General features: G+C 42.3%; 3 protein-coding genes across 3 annotated transcripts; 2 read left to right on the top strand and 1 right to left on the bottom strand.

Annotated features, from left to right (window-relative positions):
* Positions 1-8,381, top strand: LOC308287693 (cyclin-L1-like; the record flags this gene model as incomplete). Its single annotated transcript, XM_080728936.1, has 10 exons — positions 1-210; positions 1,369-1,443; positions 1,871-1,980; positions 2,237-2,360; positions 3,003-3,067; positions 3,276-3,375; positions 3,872-4,127; positions 6,640-6,727; positions 6,871-6,936; positions 8,116-8,381. The coding sequence occupies 10 exons, from the start codon at positions 1-3 to the stop codon at positions 8,267-8,269; spliced, it is 1,248 nt and encodes a 415-aa protein (XP_080585062.1). The 3' UTR covers positions 8,270-8,381.
* A 2,616-nt stretch (positions 8,382-10,997) lies between these two features.
* ora3.1 (olfactory receptor class A related 3, tandem duplicate 1) lies at positions 10,998-14,394 on the top strand (the record flags this gene model as incomplete). The annotated part of the gene is made up of 4 exons (XM_080728154.1): positions 10,998-11,282; positions 12,742-13,005; positions 13,623-13,868; positions 14,111-14,394. The coding sequence occupies 4 exons, from the start codon at positions 10,998-11,000 to the stop codon at positions 14,321-14,323; spliced, it is 1,008 nt and encodes a 335-aa protein (XP_080584280.1). The 3' UTR covers positions 14,324-14,394.
* Positions 14,395-15,404: 1,010 nt separating this feature from the next.
* On the bottom strand, positions 15,405-16,645 carry ora4 (olfactory receptor class A related 4; the record flags this gene model as incomplete). Its single annotated transcript, XM_080728153.1, has 2 exons — positions 15,405-16,436; positions 16,559-16,645. The coding sequence occupies 2 exons, from the start codon at positions 16,643-16,645 to the stop codon at positions 15,405-15,407; spliced, it is 1,119 nt and encodes a 372-aa protein (XP_080584279.1).
* Positions 16,646-17,297: the final 652 nt, after the last annotated feature.

Raw genomic sequence — 17,297 nt, 5'->3', positions numbered from 1 at the left:
ATGGCGCCCGGAGATGGAGAGGGGATTCTCATAGGAAACAAGGTATATTCCGAGGTTTACCTGACTTTAGGCGGCTGCCAGTTACCTCCGGAGCGGCTAAAGAACAGCCCCTCCGCCGAGCATGGGCTGGCGGCCGACAAGGAGGAGCAGCTGAGGCTGCGGGGCTGCGAGATGATCCAGGCGGCGGGCATCCTGCTGAAACTGCCACAGGTTGGTGGTTGGTTAGCCACGTGAGCTAATAATGCTAGCATAACTTAATGATTGTGGTTTAAATCTGTGATTCTCAAGCATTTTAATTTCAAGGACCCCCCAGTTTGACATGCGTAAGGCTACGGACCCCCGTTTAATGGTATTTCTATCTCTGCCTATGTGCTTTCTTGGGTTTAAATCGTCCTTGTATGATCTGAACTGTACTGTCTTGTGTTTTTCCTATGCGAACCGCCAATAAAGTATTCAATCAATCAACCAATCAATGCTTTCAGTCAATAATGCCCAATAATGGAGCTGTGAGAGCTCCAGTGCTCTCACTTCATAAATTAGCTCCTATCTGACACGTTTCTATTGGTAATCAATAGTAATAGTAATAGTAAACAATTAGTAGAAGTGTTAATATCCTTGAAGTGGAAAAAGACTTCTCTATAAATAAGAACGTGTGTATAATCAGACAGTCTTGCATTCTTTACTTTGGAGTGCCGCTGTTATATCGCCTTTTCCACTTTGATGGTATTTGAACCTAGTTATTTATAGCTGACCAGTGACCACCCACTGAGCACTAGTTTAAAATGTGTAAAAAATGTGTCTAAAAGTGATTAGAAGTCTAATCTTAGATTAGACTATATAGAGTATAGACCGTCTATATAGACTAAGATCTGATGTTTATGATGTCAGTCATCTCCAAATTTGGGCACTGTTTCACCCTTTTATGTCCATATATGGTGTCCCGTGATGTCAGTCAGTGATGTCACTGTCAGTCATCTACTGGTCACTGTTTCAGCATGCGGTATATAAAATGTAGTATCAGTGATGTCGGTCATGAATTCATCTCCAAATGTGGGCACTGTTTAGTATCAGTGATGTCAGTCATCTCCAAATGTGGGCTGACTGATGTCAGTTAGCCCACATTTGGGTTGTTTCAGCATGCAGCTGTTACTTCTTCTTTCGTGTGTCATCGCCCTTGATGATTGGTTGGCGACATTTTATTTCACAAGATGTTGGCAACTTTCACTTTTAGACCAATTTTAGACTAGTGGTCAGTGGGCACTGGGCACCCCACTGCCTATTGTGCCTAAACACAAAAGCATCCAGAGGAAGCGCACCTGCTTCTTTCTCCTTCTTAAACTGTTATCATCCTTGGTTGTATTCCTCCAGGTTGCCATGGCCACTGGACAGATTCTCTTCCACAGGTTCTACTATTGCAAGTCATTTGTTCGACACTGTGCGGAGGTAGGCTAAACTATTATTGCTTCCCACACAACACATCTAAAAGAAAATGGGCTCATGAAAATGTTCATTATTTATGTCTATATTATAATTAGTATCTTGAAAAAAAAAACAGACCTTCAAGGTCAGAGGAAGAGCCGCCTGACTCGAAATGTTACCAATAAATTAACCCACGATTGAAGCAGCATTCTGGTGTGTGGAGAATGCTGCTTCATATATATATTATATTGTATATATTATATACTGTATATATTATATATTACCGGTATATATACACATACATACATACATACATACATACATACATTTATTTTTGATCCAGCACAGCAGGACGGAATGTGCCTGCCTTTTTGCCACTGTGTGACACCTTTTTCATAATGATTATCTTCCCAGGATTTGTCCCTTCATCATGTACACTTTTCATTTCCAGATGGTTGCCATGGCATGCGTCAGCCTGGCCTCAAAGATAGAGGAGGAGCCGCGCAGGGTGCGGGATGTCTTGAATGTCTTTCACCATCTTAAGTTTCACAAAAGGGGAAAGTAAGGCATCTTCATTTTTTTGCCATCTTTGTAACAAACAACCTGAAATGCTATTTCTGCTTACCTCCTAACCAGGGTGTCTTTTAAAATTCTGTCATCTGTTTGAAAGGGTTACATTCCTGTTTGTGTTAAGCCTAACTTGTGCTTTGTCGTTCAGTGGTGTCATTCACCAAAAAAAAACTCAAGTGAGTAAATTAGTCTTTTAGTCCACTGTTTCTGACACCAGCCTTACCTTGGTCTCTTGTTTGGCTCATAGAAGCATGTATCCCCCCTTGTCCCTGGATGCTGCCTACATAAACATGAAAGCAAAGGTCATCAAAGCAGAGAGAAGACTCCTAAAGGAGCTGGGCTTCTGTGTGCACGTCAAACATCCCCACAAGGCAAGCTTTAGCAGCAGCAACATCTAGTACAGTGGTTCTCAACCTGTGGGTCGGGGGGCCCAGATTACATTAAAGTGAGAATTTAAAGACATTTAAGACCCTTTTAATGCATAAGGGGAAAACAATACCTTTACTGCATCAAAAATAATCAAGAAACTACTATAAAAACTTTTACTGGTTAAATAAAGGTTAAATAAAAAAAAATAAAAAAAAAATAAAACTGGTCAAACATTGGCAAAATTGTCAAATACAATATAGACTCTCTCTCTCTCGCACAAATTGTGAAAATAGCTTGTAGATCGACTACTTTCCCAATTGTATCTGTGGAGCCGAGTGAAACAAAATGTAATGCCTCAACTCCTACATTCCAAGTGCTTGTCAGGGTAGGGCTGACCCATGTTCAAATACGATTATTTTAGGAGGGTCATAGCCTGAACAGGTTGAGAACCACTGATCTAGTACCCCGCTTTCTCTCTTGGCAACACATCACACGATTTGTTTTACCACGTTCAATTAAGGTGTATTCACTTGCATCATAAAGCAGTATTTGTATTTTGACATACAGTATGAGCTTCCATGCTGGCAATGTTGATTTAAATTGTGAGATTTCTTTACTTTACTGGTCTCTGTCCTTTGTCACAGGTCATAGTCATGTACCTTCAGGTGCTGGAGTGTGAAAAGAACACGAAGCTGGTACAGATGGCATGGTAGGCACTTGAATATATCTTATACCATGTGTTTCTCACATAATTGTCATCTGAAAACTTTGTTCCATTGCAATAACCATAATCTAAGAGTAAAATGTACTGCTAGACTTAGTATGTTCAAGGTGTCACCATGGTGATTATACAGCTATTTATTTACACATTACTCATGTTTTCACATCCGTTTTCCTTTTGTCTTTTGCTGATTTAGGAACTACATGAACGACAGCTTGAGAACGGATGTGTTTTTGAGGTTCAGCGGCGAGACGGTGGCATGTGCTTGTATCTACCTGTCAGCCAGATTACTACAGGTTTGCAAAATATTAACTCGGCTGAACATCAGTGACCCAAAATGCCTGATTAACTACTACAATGACATACTTGGCTTGTGCACCAATGATACTTTTGTGTTTCAAGTCGAACCACACAAACACTGACGTTATGATGGTCATTAGGCTGTCAGGAATATGACATTTTACAGTACATGACAATTAATTGTCACTCAAATAATTGTGATTAACAATTTAAACGTTTTTTGTCGTTGACATTTATGTTTGGCTTTTAGCCTTTGAAGTTGCACAGGCTTTGAAGTTGGCAGATATGACTCATAACCTAAATATACAAAGAAATTATATTTAACAACTTTATACTATACAAAGAACATTGATAGTGGAAATAGCCGATCTACAAGCTCACAACGCATTGTGAGCTTGCAGATCTGCTATTTCTACTATTTTGGAAAATATCGTAAATCGCGATTTCTTTTGTCACAACATTTTCATATTGTCCCATCGATACTTCCTACAGATTCCCCTCCCAGAAGAGCCCCCCTGGTTCCGGCTGTTCGGAGCATCAGAGGAGAACCTGAAGGAGATCTGTACGAGGATTCTGAGGCTCTACTCCCTCCCGTTCGTCTCCTTCTCCAGTTTACTGCGTCATGTGGAACAGTGTCGGCAGGCTCTGGATGAGGCCAAAGTCAAGCTAGGAGTAGGAACCAACCCCAGTGGAACCCCGACTTTAGAGCCTCCTAGCTGTTTCTCCCCAGCGTCAGCATCTAAAGCAGGTGACGATGTGTTAAAACGCTCTTTGTTCTTTGCCTTTTCAGTGGAAAGCAGCACAGTTCATGTTCGAGAAGCATTGACTGATAAGAAATATATATCTTATATGTGTTTGTGTGCTGCGGATTATTTAGCTGGTGGAGCGGTCACACACACGTGCATGCGAGAATGGGGAAACTTTTGCGTTTTCCTAATTATGTATTTACCTCGCAGCCACCTGTAATTTAATTAGTTCATGAATCCATCAGCCACTGTTATCCAACTCTTTTGACTGCTTCAGACAGAACACCTACTAGGTTACTTAGCAGGTCACACAATGGATGCTTCATTGATATGCATCAACCAGGTCGTTCATTGCTGTTAATTCAAGCTGTGACACTCTGGGTCGATCGGTAGGTTTCGTAAAGGTTGGACACACTGTACGATATTTAAGTGGTCTGCGATTATTGGATTGTTAAAGTATTTCACACTACATGAGTGTCTTTCTTGAAATCATAATATCATGGTTTTCACACTATAAGATTGATCGCCGACAAGGGATCACACACTGACAAATATTTCACTAGGATGCGATAGCCAACATTTGTTTTTATTCTAATGTCCAACGAAAACGTGAACACACACACACACAGAAATGCTCGGGAAGGGATCGCCGAACGTTATTATCACGGCCAGATCTTCTCGCAGTGCCTTTCACACACAACAAGCAAAACCTCTGCGAGCAAAGTCCAATCTTGGGGCAGATTGGCGGTTTTTGTTGGCGAGCGCCAAAAATGGTCGGCGACAGCATAATCGGGGCAAAAAGTCATGCAGTGTGTACAAGCCCTTAGCGAGTTGCGGAAACAGCCAATTGTGCATGTGCGGGCGTGCGTGCAGCTTCAAAGCTAGTGGAGCTGCGCTCCACATAGCTCCACCGTCAGCACACCGCTGTACATACTGTAGAGTTAGATCCCTGCACAGGCCCAAAACTCCAACCCGAGCCCTTGTCCGTGGTGTTCAAGCCAGGCTCGACCCCAACCCGACAAGGGTCTGTAATTTATTTCCCCGAGCCCGACTCGAGACTTGACGTCAAGTCAATGTAATCTCTCTGATGTGCGCTGTCTGATACACACAAACAGAACACACATGGCAGGCCATGGGCCGCCGGTGCGGCGGTCCGGGCACCCTAAGACTGCAATGCCAGCCTGACGGGGGTTCGAATCTCGTTCCCACCGACCTTTGCTTTGTGTCACTCTCTCCCCATTTCCTGTCAGTCTACTGTCCTATCATTAAAGATAAAAACCCGAATATAAATCAAAAAAGAACACGCATACATACCATATGCTACTAAGAGAAGGTAAACTTGTTATAGTTTTAGTAAACATAACTACTAGTGCCACTGACTTCTCAAACATTAATAGGCTCAAAGAATAAAGCCATATTACATGATCCAGCAAGAAATAAGTAGGCTAGGTTTTATTATCTTGCGTTCTTTTTTATGAACTGTGAAGAATGATCCATTGAACTGTGTAGGTCTAGGCTACTTGTGTTATAGTGAGCCTAATGGTGTATAAGCCTCATTCATGTTTGTTTTGTGTCACGAGTGCTGTGCGTCACATCCACATTTCAACTTCAGGCTTCAGAGATGTTCAGAGGGCTAACATAACTAACTTAACATAGCTAACAACATGGACTCACTGAAGGAGCGCAATGAGAAGGGTTCAATTCACTGTTGAATACTGTTGCTCGGTTGTTCACAAGAGTTATTCATTATTAATGAGTCTTAGTCCAACCTACAGTATCGACAAAATAAATTAATCGTCTCGGTCATTGGATCGAGGCAAGGCCCTCCGCAACTTGACGTGCTTGCAGAACTCTACCGTAGAGGGCTTGTAATTAACACCCATCAACCTGCCAAATTGCTGTTGTCGGGTGACGCTGTCAAGTTACTAGCCAATCTGGCACGTAATGAACCAGGCTCTAAATATCACTGTATCTGTGAAGTGGGCTGAAGCCTCAACAGGAGGACACAGTTCTCTCAGTCCTACAATTTTCAGGAACAGAGTGTTGTGCTTGTGTAATGCAACTGCTCTGACACTTGCTCTAAAATACCCACATTGGTAATCCAAAAAGTTGATGTTAAACCTTTAAAGGTGATACACCATGAAATTTCACTTTTCCTATTTTAAAACCTTTTTTTGGGGTCCCACTAGCACCTTCTATCCTCACAAAGTCCCATTTCTGACCGGTGTGTCTTTCTCTGGTTTTGAGAAGGCGAAGGTGGTACTGCAGCTGAAATGCTCTGAGAGCCATTCAAAAATGAGAGAGGCTCTCTATTCAGGAGTGGTAGTTTAGCCTCAAACCTTTTGAAAAACGTTTTTGGGACATAAACAATATGACATAAATACTTTTTAAGTGCATGGTGTATCACCTTTAAGTACTGTGTGTGCGCGCGTGCCTGCATATCTGTTTTGCGCCTTTTCTGACACTTGAACTGCATATTGATAGAACATGGATTGTTTCTATTTTTCCTTTCAGTGTCACCTTCTGCAACACAACCTATTCAGGAGTCTCTGTCTCAAGTTGCTCTCAGGAATGTCTGCCGAAAACTCACTAATGGAGACGGGTAGGTTTGCTTCGTTCTATATTGCTTGGAGGCAGTTGATGAAAATAGATTTCAGCCATTTGCCCCACATGCTTTGCACATGATGGTTGTGGTGGTGATGATGACATTGATGCTTGTTGCTTTTCATTTTACCGCCCATTCAGAAAGACCAGGAAGAGTCGTAGTGCTGAGAGGAGGAAGGAGAGTCCCCTCACCCCTCCTAAACGCAGGTAATGGAGATCAGCCACATGCGTAAAACATTCACAGTTTTTGGGGGTTCTTCTGCCAAAGAACATGAAATGTGAACTCTCTCTATTCCAGAGGTTTTCAACAATTTTCATATCAAGGTCCATTATCTATTTGACATTTGAGCCACGGGCCACCATTTGATGAGATGTAGCCTCTCAGACCCAAAACGTAGAATATTTTGTTATCGTTGAATAGATTTTGATTTTTCAATTCCATGCTGTATTTGTTGGTACAGGAGAGATAAAACAAACGTTCATCAATTCTTCTACATTTTCTAATTGTGTAGACTTCTTGTAAATTAAGTAATGCAGATGTTTAACAATAATTTAACTCTTGAGTGTACTGTAAACATATACATTTTACATTTACACTCTCAACAGTTAAAGATCTATAAGGGTCCATTTGGTTACCAACTCCATCATTTAGCTGAGGACCACCTGGAATCCCTTCAAGGACCACTGGTTGAAAACCGCTGCTCTATTCTATTCCCTCCCCTTTTCCCCATTTCTCCACCCACCAGAGAGAGAATATTTTCTCCTCACCTGCCATGTTTTCCCACACTCACAATTAAAAGCAGATAAAACTCTCCTGTGATTTTCCTTTTAGTTGTTAGTCTGTGTGTTTACTAACATTGTTCTCATGAAGCAGGTTTTTTATGCATATTGATAAAAGATAATAAAGATCACCATGCGGCATTGTGATTTGATCTGACTCTTGAAAAGAAAATCGGAGTTGAAAGTGATATCTTACAATATTCTTCATTGTATAAATAAATGTCATTCTCCATGGCGAGTCACTTTGGCGTTTCAAAACAATTATTTTAAGCTGTTATCAAAGCATCATATGAACCACTTGTTTACAAACGGAGACAAAACAGTGCTACGTGACGTCTTTACCATGGTTGCACAACATACTAAAGTATCAGTTACGGAAAGGTTTGGTCCCGTTCTTGACTATCTTTACTGCATGTCTCTCCCTATTTCTCTCCCCGTCCCCCCCCGTCCCCCCACACACACACACACACACACACACACACATTCTTTACACAATCAATTAAAGGCAGAAAAGCCCCCCAAAAATCTAGCACACATTTTGAAAAGCAGATAGTGCCCAGATGGATAATGAATGACCCAAATCTACTCCTGTACTCCTTCTTTCAGGCGCAGTCGCAGTGTCTCATCTCCTTCCCGTTCGAAAAAACACAGAGACAGAGAGAGAGACCGAGAAAGGAACCGAGCCAGAGAGAGAGAGCGTAAGGAACGTGAAAGGGATCGGGGAAGAGAAAGGAGAGATGAGTACTCGCGCAGAAGGTGATTTATCATCAAGAGGAATTATCAATCATGGACCAAGCAAAGGCTTTTTCCAAATGGGTTACTTTTGTACATTTTTTATGTTTTTTATTTTGGAAAACTGCCCCAAGATCATGAATGCAACTAAATGCAAATTTGTTTTTGTATTAAAATGGCTTTAGATTATATCCTACTTGTGGGTTTTTTTGTTTGTTTTTATGGGTTTCTAAAATGGCATTTGATTTTAAAAGTATGGTCTTGTCTATAGCAATGTTTCCTTACCATAGGGTCACAGCCCATTTTGGTTTGCAGACCCGTTTGTATGGGTCGTGACTGAGTGAGGAAATATCGTTTTTTTTAACCTACAGTATAGTATAAAAAATATATTTTCTGAAATAAAACCAGATATTTTTTTCTTCATTTTTTTCCAAATAGATGTACAAACTAAAATGTGTAGACATGTGAAGTTCACCTTATAATGTAAATCATCTAGTTTTACTATTTTCTAAATTACCGCTTAAGTGGTTAATTCATACATTTGTACAAATTTCTCTTTTGGGTCTCAAGCTCAAACGTTTTGGGAACCCTTGACATGGATGTTGCAGCGATGTAAATAAATAAAAGGAGGTAACAAAAAAAATAAACATTGCATGGATGCAGCTGGGACGTATCCTCAGTGATGTCGCCCAAGGTCAAAGGGGATTTCGGTATCGCAACATCACACCCCTCGCTCAGGTGACCCAGACGGGGTGATCAAGTCCCGACTTAACGTCCCAGTAGCTGCACGATCAGTCCCTTTAGGGAAAGACAGGGCCACACTCCGCTGGTCCGGAACTACTCTGCTGAGACTGGGAGAGGCAATCTGGTGCATGGAAGGACCAGGCTCTGTGGGTTGACTCCTGGCCGGGCTCCTACGTCTCACCAGGTCCACTCCTGCTCTCACCAGGTCCAGGACCTGTGCGTTTACCACCAGACTCCCAGTACCAAACATTTAATTCAGAAGCAGTTAGGAGACTGGCCCTCCTAAAGGCCTCACTGTCAGTAACATTTGCAGAAAGATTACTGTATGTTCATTAGGTATGCTGGTTTATCTTGTCTCTTACTGTGGAAAACAATTCCACACCTAGCAGTTTACTCATTCTCTTTCAATAAAAGGAAAAGTAAGAAGCAATTACTTAAAATGTGCTGCCTGCTTAGATACAACCTCAATGCGTATGCCGGCCCTAGAGAGTTGAGCAATTTAACACAAATGGAACCAAAGGGATCCATAGTTACAAAGGGGAAAATTAATACAGCGGATTTTACTTTATTAGACGTTGGAGCTGCAGGGAAGGGTTAGTGTAAGGATTGGGTGATCTTTGCCTTGATTTGACTGATTTGCATAAGTGCATAACATTGTTTATGTATTTACTGTAAACCTCTGTACCCAACACAAAAACATGTAGGTACATGCACTCGTGGGCAAACAGGATTCCTCTTCCCTGGGGATGTCAGCATGGCTCTAATGAATCCAGCTGCAAAGGAAGCATCTTTCAATAAGGCAAACTGATTAATCTCTTGTGTTTTATTATGCACTTTGAGGTCCCTAAGGCACCTTGAGGTCCCTAAGGCCTAAGTGATGTAGTAAAGTCCTGCCAGTGGAAGTCTACTTAATAGTAATAGCAATAGCACAATGTAGAAATACTTTGCAAGTAAAAGTCCTGCTTTCAGAATTTCACTTGAAGTGAAGAGTACACATGTTTTAGCTTTAATATATACTTGCAATATCAAATGTAAAAGTACTTATGTAATGCCTCCATCTCACAATCATATTATTGGATTATAATTCGTAGTGTTATTTGTGTTTATCACTTTAATCTTGCACAGCTGGCAAAGATGGGACCAATTTGAATTACGCATGTCCTTTTGGGTAGCTTAACCTATAATACATCATAATTGATCAGCTAATATATTTAGTAATTATCGAAATCTGCAGAGTAACTGTTGTTAAATTAATTGTTAAAGTACAATATTCGTTTCCGAGTTACAGTTTACAGTTTAGGCATTTAGCAGACGCTTTTAATCCAAAGCGACTTACAATAAGCAGGTAATACATCACTATAATAAACAAGATAATATTTCAGAGCATCAACAACAATAAACAAATGTATATGAATATCAATCTACAAAAACAATATAATCAGTAAAGAAAAAAGGATTCTAAAAAAAAACTAAAAACAAATGCTAACTAGCTTCATGTATGTTGTATTGGAGTGCTATAAAGTATTAAAAAAAATACTAAAGTAAAAGTATCTAAATTATACTTGAGTACAGTACGTAAGTAAATGTACTTACTTTACACCATTGAGTGGTGCTCTGTAATGCTTCCTGTGGGTATTCAGTGTTATCTCTTAACAGGACTTGTGTTACCAAAACAATGCTGGAAAAGCTGTTTGGCTGTCAGTTGAGGTCAGGTGAGGTGCCGACGACGTCTTCATGCTGCTCAGTCTTCAGACACCCAAGAGAAGGAGCATCCGAGTCATTATATAAAGACTTGAAAATACTGGCTTGATTTGCAGGTTGCCTAATAAAGGACTATTGACCTTTTGGAATAACAGAATGAAATCAGGTTGGAGGCTGATGATGCCGGAGTTGGGACAGTCATCTGAGGAACAACAAAATGAAGATGGAGAGTAATATGAGGGCAATGATTTAGGTTTTTACATTGTTTTGCCTAAAAAGAAAAAAGGTGAATTGTTCATGTTCTTACTCAAATGGATGTCTCTCTTGAGGATCATGGAGACCTGTCAGCGGAGGAGCTTGTGGGGATGGGACTCCGTGTCTCTGTGTCCCCAGCACAAACGGCTTTCTACATCATGCTGGTGCTGCTGGGCATTCTGGGCAATGCCACCGTGGTGGGGGTGATTGGCCAGAGTGTGTTCAAGGACCCCAGTGGTGGGCGTAACTCGGACATCATTCTGATCAACATGGCCCTGTCCAACCTGCTAGTGTCAGTGCTGAGGAACGCACTCCTGGTCATCTCAGATCTGGGACTGGAGGTACAGTAGGCCAGTGGTTCTCGACCTTTTCAGGCCGCGACCCCCAAAATAATCATATTTGAACTGGAAACCCCCCCCTACCCTGAAGAGCAATACATTTTTAGGCATTGCATTTTGTATAACACGGTTCTAATGTGAAAATGGCGATCTACATGCTCGTAGATCCGCTATTTTCACAATTTCTGCCTCTAATATTTGACAATTTGGTCAATGTTTAATTTGTCTTTATTAAAAAGTCCTTAAATTGTCACTTTAGAAATGTGCAGATACCCTCTATACCAGGCGTCTTAAACGTTTTCAGGCCAAGGATCCCTTAGTTGAGAAATAGATGAAGCAGTTACCCCCACAACCTGTTCATGGATTCCATACCGGTAGTTTATTGTTTGACAGCACAATTATCAGTGTATGTTGGATTCATGTCAATTTTTCAGATATTTAACCACTAGTACTTAGTCTGCTCTTTTTCCCCAATACACCAAAGCTTTTTGGCTAGATTTCTCAGAATATGGACACTAGGGTTCAAGTGGTTAATATAAAAAAAAAATATATATATATATATATATATATATATATATCACTCAAAGGATTTGGAGGACCCCCTGTAGTAATTTTAAGGACCCCCTAGGGGTCCCGGACCCCTTGTTGAAGACCCTTGCTCTATACACTTAAACTTCATGTTGGTTAGGGTTGAGTGAGAAAACAATGTTGCACATCAAGTTAATCAACCCCCCCAAATAATTTGGGGACTCCTCTTGGGGTCCCGAACCCACGGGTTGAGAACCACCGCAGTAGGCTACAGTATTTTGGCTAAAAACAAGTTGTGTGTTATGAAGGACAAAGAAAATGGAGTTAGTTTAGGGGGACGGAATTGATAAAAATGAGGAGTGATTCGCAGTCTTGTATTCGTGCCAGTGAATAATATTTTTCAAAAGTTTTGTTTGGGCACACACCAAAGGGCATAAAGATTTCACGGCACAACTGTATTCATATCCATGCAAACATATAACATATAACATGTTATCACTCTGGAAATGTTTATTTATTCACTTACTAAATCGGTGCCATGGCATTGGTCTGAAGGTTCATTAGTCCTAAGGTTCATTAGTCTGAATTTGTTAAGAATACTATGCCTAACTCTAACCCTAACCCTAACCTTAACCTCAGTAACCCTAACTAAATTCGGACTAATGAACCTTCGGACTAATGAACCTTCGGACTTATGGGCAGTCGCCACTAAATCAACTTGCCAAATCAACATTGATAACTATTACTCAAGAAATATCTGTTAAAATAATTCAAGAACTCATTTCAAACTTTGCAAAATTACATCAAAGCAGCTCCTAGGGCTTTTTGTGTTAACCTTTTAGCACCATTGTAAAAAGGTACCACTGTACTACAGTATTTGCAAACTGTTAATAAAGTATTCAATCAACCAAACCCACCTCTCTCCTCTTTATAGCTGTACTCATCCAAGGAGTGGTGTCAAGTCCTCATGGGGGTGTGGGTATGGCTTCGCTCGGTCAACGTGTGGTCCACACTTTTCCTCAGTGCGTTCCACTTCCAGACCTTGAGACGTGTGGCCCCGCCCGCAGGCAGCTTTCACGGGCCCCGAAGCCCCCCCAAATCTCTGCTCACGGGCCTGGCCCTCATCTGGCTCATCAACTACCTCTACTCCATCCCTGCACACATTTTCTCTACCAGCGGAGACCAGAACAGCACAGAGGTGAGAGTCTGCTCTATAATCTGCTCTATAACAAGTACAGTGGTTGAAGGATTGTCTGTTCAAATTCCTGTGACAAGAAAAGATGGTGTTTGGAGCTTCAAGCCCCCCCTACACAGTAGGGCAGTGATACTAAAACTCAGACCCGCGGGCCACAATTTTGACTGGCCTGTCAATCAATCGATCAATCAATCAATCAATCAAAAGAATTATGATAATAAATAAAAGACAACTCTCGAAGTGAAGTTATTATCTTATCTTTAATTACATTACTGTTACATGAATAATCATCCCGGAAGGCAAAACTGTGGCACTTTAACCCAAAATGGACCTTCATTTTACCATCTCATGCAAATTCAATACCACCATGCTTAATTTTCCAGAAAACAACTGTTAAGATGGACAATAGGCACCAATGAAAGACAGAATTTATCCAGTATCAATAATGTTGTCATTTTATCAACTGGCCCCTTGCTATTTTTGTAATGTGGCCCACAGGTCCAGCTATTTGTGTATCCCTGCAGTAGGGGGTCATGTTTAATTAATCTAAATCACAGACTCTTACCATATCCTCTCCTTCCCACTAAAGTGTTCACTTTCTCCTCCTCCTTCTCTCCTAGACACTGATGTTGGTGAGCAGCACCACGCGCCCTCTGCTGGGATGTGTGTGGAACTTCCCCTCCAGCTACAGCGGCCTGGCTTATGCCACCACCTCCATGGTGATTCATGAAACGATGCCCATCGTCCTGATGGCCATCACCAACCTGGGCTCCCTTTACACGCTCTATGCTCACGGCAGGATGCGAAGTTCAGTGCAAGATGCACCTGTCATTAAACGGGTACCGGCCGAGAGACGAGCTGCCAAGGTGAGGGGAAGGACATTGACTTGGGCTAGGACGGCTTGTTCAAAGTAACTTTACTCTGAAATTAGGTAAAATTGGAGACTTGTAGATAGATTAATAGGCATATCAAGTTATACATGTGTGTGTATTGTTATTACACTAAAATATTAAACACAAAATGAATCACTTATGTATTGGGGACAAAGTAAACTAAACTGAATCATCAGAAAATATCGCCTTTCTTTTTCTCTTTTCATGACTTCCAGGTTATTCTTGCCCTCATCATGCTTTTCATCGTATCCTGGGGGACCAGCATCATCTCTGTCAACTATTTCAACTACAACCGTGGTTCTTCAGCTGAATTCCTTCTTGTCATCGCTCGCTTTGCCAACATCATCTTTATAGCCATGTCACCCATTGTTCTAGCAGTTGGTCACCGGAAGTTGCGTTCCGTCTTCAGGTCTGTAGTGACTCACTGACAGAACCCCGGGACATAATTGCTGTGCTGTCTTTGATTTCTTATCACGTCACATATCAGCTTGTATGTTCTTTTAGCACGGAAGTCTCAGTTCATACAATACAGCTACTGTAATTGCATATGTCAGGGGGCTTCAACGTTTTCAGGCTAAGGACCCCTTAGTTGAGAGAGAGATGAAGCAGGGACCCCCACAACCTTTTCATAGATTCCATATACAGTAGTTTCATCGTTTGACAACACAATCATCAGTGTATTTTGGATTCATGTCAATTTGTGTTTTCAGATATTTAACCTCTTGAACCGTCAATACTTAATAAACTTGACTTTTCATTCTGTACTTAGTCTGCTCTTTTTCCCCTCTGCACGAAAGCTCTTTGCCAAAAATAGCCGATCTACAAGCTCACAACGCCTCGCGCTGCGAGGCGTTGTGAGCTTGTAGATCTGCTATTTTTAGCTACAGTTCTCAGAATATGGACACAAGGGGTTCAAGTTCTTAATATAAAAAGGATTGGAAGATTTGGAGGACCCCCTGTCGTAACTCTGAGGACCCCCTAGGGGTCCCGGACCCCCTGTTGAAGACCCCTGGCATATGTCATAATGTGTATGTGTATAATGTGTGAGCATCCTAAACGCTTATTACATTATTTCCCCACTGCTGGAAAACAGTAGGAAAGTTGATTGGGGCGATGCGATAGCTGAGTGGGTAGGGCACACGCCTCATGGATTCTCTCTGTGTTTTCTGTCTCTCCATTGTGTACATATCAAATGAAGGCTCAGACAAAGCCCACAAAACTACAACCCCTAAAAAGTTGATTAACAGGCCAGCAAAGGCAAATGTCGATCTGAGACAAGCATCTGAACAGCCAGAGGTGCAGATTTACATTTACATTCCTTTAAATGCTTCTGTATTAAAATATCAAAAAATAAGACAATCTGTCATTTATTGTTTGAGCTACTATATTTACATTGCAACAATGACAATATAAAACTGGATCTGGATTCACATAGTGTCACCCCAGTATGTGTGGAAAACTGCTATTATAAGACTCAAGGACATAAAACATTACATTCACATTGTGTTCTTATTTGATTTTTGCTTTTGCCTTTACACTCTCCTCCACTTTTACGACTTGTCTATCATTTTGGACGGAGAAAATATTTTCTTTTGTCTTTTTGTCTTCATTCTCTGGAGATTGACTCTCACATTCGGTGTCCTCTTTGCGACACCTGAAGACTTTGGCCCACCCCAGCAGCATGCTCGTGATTCGTCTCCTCAGCTTGCCGTGTCCCAGGGCCACCACCGTGGGGCTGAATCCTACAAACACTGACGCAGAGAAATGGGCCACGCTGAGCAGCCCCTCGGAGTGGTGTCCCCCGTCGTGGTTGTAGTAAGTAACCGCAGCAACCTGCAGTACCCAGCAGACCACAAAGAGTGACACCAGGGACATGATCACGTGGCCTGCCTTACGCTCACTGGCCACATGTCTTTCCAGTTCCCCCTGGGTCTGTCCAGACGCCCCCCCGGCGGTGACGGCTCGTATGTGCTTGGCCAGTGCGTGCAGTGTCGCCAGGTTGGTGCAGACCATCAGCACCAACGGTGCCACCTCGTTGAATGCCAACGAGGTGGAGGCGAAGGCCGCGCCCTGTTCGGCCGAGGGGAACTCCCACACGCACCCGAGAAGAGGCCTGGTGGTGCAGCTGATCACCATGAGCTCCACGGTGGCGTTGCCATGAACGTGGGTGGTGTACACCAGAGCTGGCACAGAGAACACCAGGTTGACCCCCCACACCAGCCCTAGGACCACCCACACCCGCCGCCTCTCCCGCTGCTGAGCGAGGGGCCCGAAGGCCACATGCTGGCGCTTCAGGGTGGCACAGTGGAAGGCACTCAGGGCCAGAGTCACCCAGCAGCCTACGGCCCGCCACCACACCCACAGCAACATGAAGAGGCGACACCAGCCGGGGGACAAGGACACATCCAAGCCCAGGTCCGATATAAAGATGGGCACTGTACGGAAAAGCGATGTCAACAGGTTGGCCAGCGACAGGTGCACCAGAATAGTGTCGGAGGGAGGGAGTCGCCGAGACGGACTGTCGTTGGCTGACTGAAGCACCTGAGGTTGAAGAGAACACAGAGGACAGACATCGATTAAAATGTAGCTGTATCACAAAAACACTGAAAGAACATTCCTGGGATCCTTCTGTTTTGATGTGCAACTGTTCAGTGCTCTCTCACCACATGGATGACCACGATGTTTCCCAGGATGCCAGTGAAGACCAGAACTCCAAACAAAAAAGCATCAACAGTGAGAACCTCCGACATCACATCGTCCTCAACATGGCAATGGCATTTCTTCTTTTGTCCGTGGCGATCATATACTTGTATGAAGTCACCGCTACTCACCCTACCTGGGCTTCATTTCAGCCACTCCTATAATGTTGTTCACGGCAGCGTTTTATATAGACATGTACATGTGCACGCCAACAGATCCAGCCCAAAGAAAGAGCTGTGCCTTCCCCGTTGCTGACCCTGCTCAAGGTCAATTTACTTTGATATCTTGTTGCTGGGTAACTCTGCCAGCACAAGCTGATTTGGGCAGTTTTTCCACCTCAGTAAGGAATTGCAAAACACAGGACTCCTGACAATTGAAATCGTAAAGGTCACATTGGATGTCTGGCTGTTATTTATGAGTGTGTATTTGTTTTTTTGTGCCCTGTAGTGTTTTTATACTTGTTTCCCATATCCTTCAAATGGGGGAAAGAGGGTCAGGTGAACAATCAAGCATCATTTGTAAAATATTGTACACTTAATACACTTATAACTTAGTACACTTATAAGTTATTCTTATACAGGTGTTGAAAACTAGCACTCATGCTATATACTGTATATGCATGAGGTTTGTCCAGTGTGATTGTGATGTCCATGCCAAACGCCAAAACAATAGGTATTATACATTTTAGCCTTTATTATTTGT

This window comes from Nannobrachium achirus (genome assembly GCF_963921795.1).
Source record: "Nannobrachium achirus genome assembly, chromosome: 6".
NCBI lineage: Eukaryota > Metazoa > Chordata > Actinopteri > Myctophiformes > Myctophidae > Nannobrachium > Nannobrachium achirus.
Note: the sequence above shows the minus strand (reverse complement) of the source record. Positions and strands in the feature narration are given on the sequence as shown.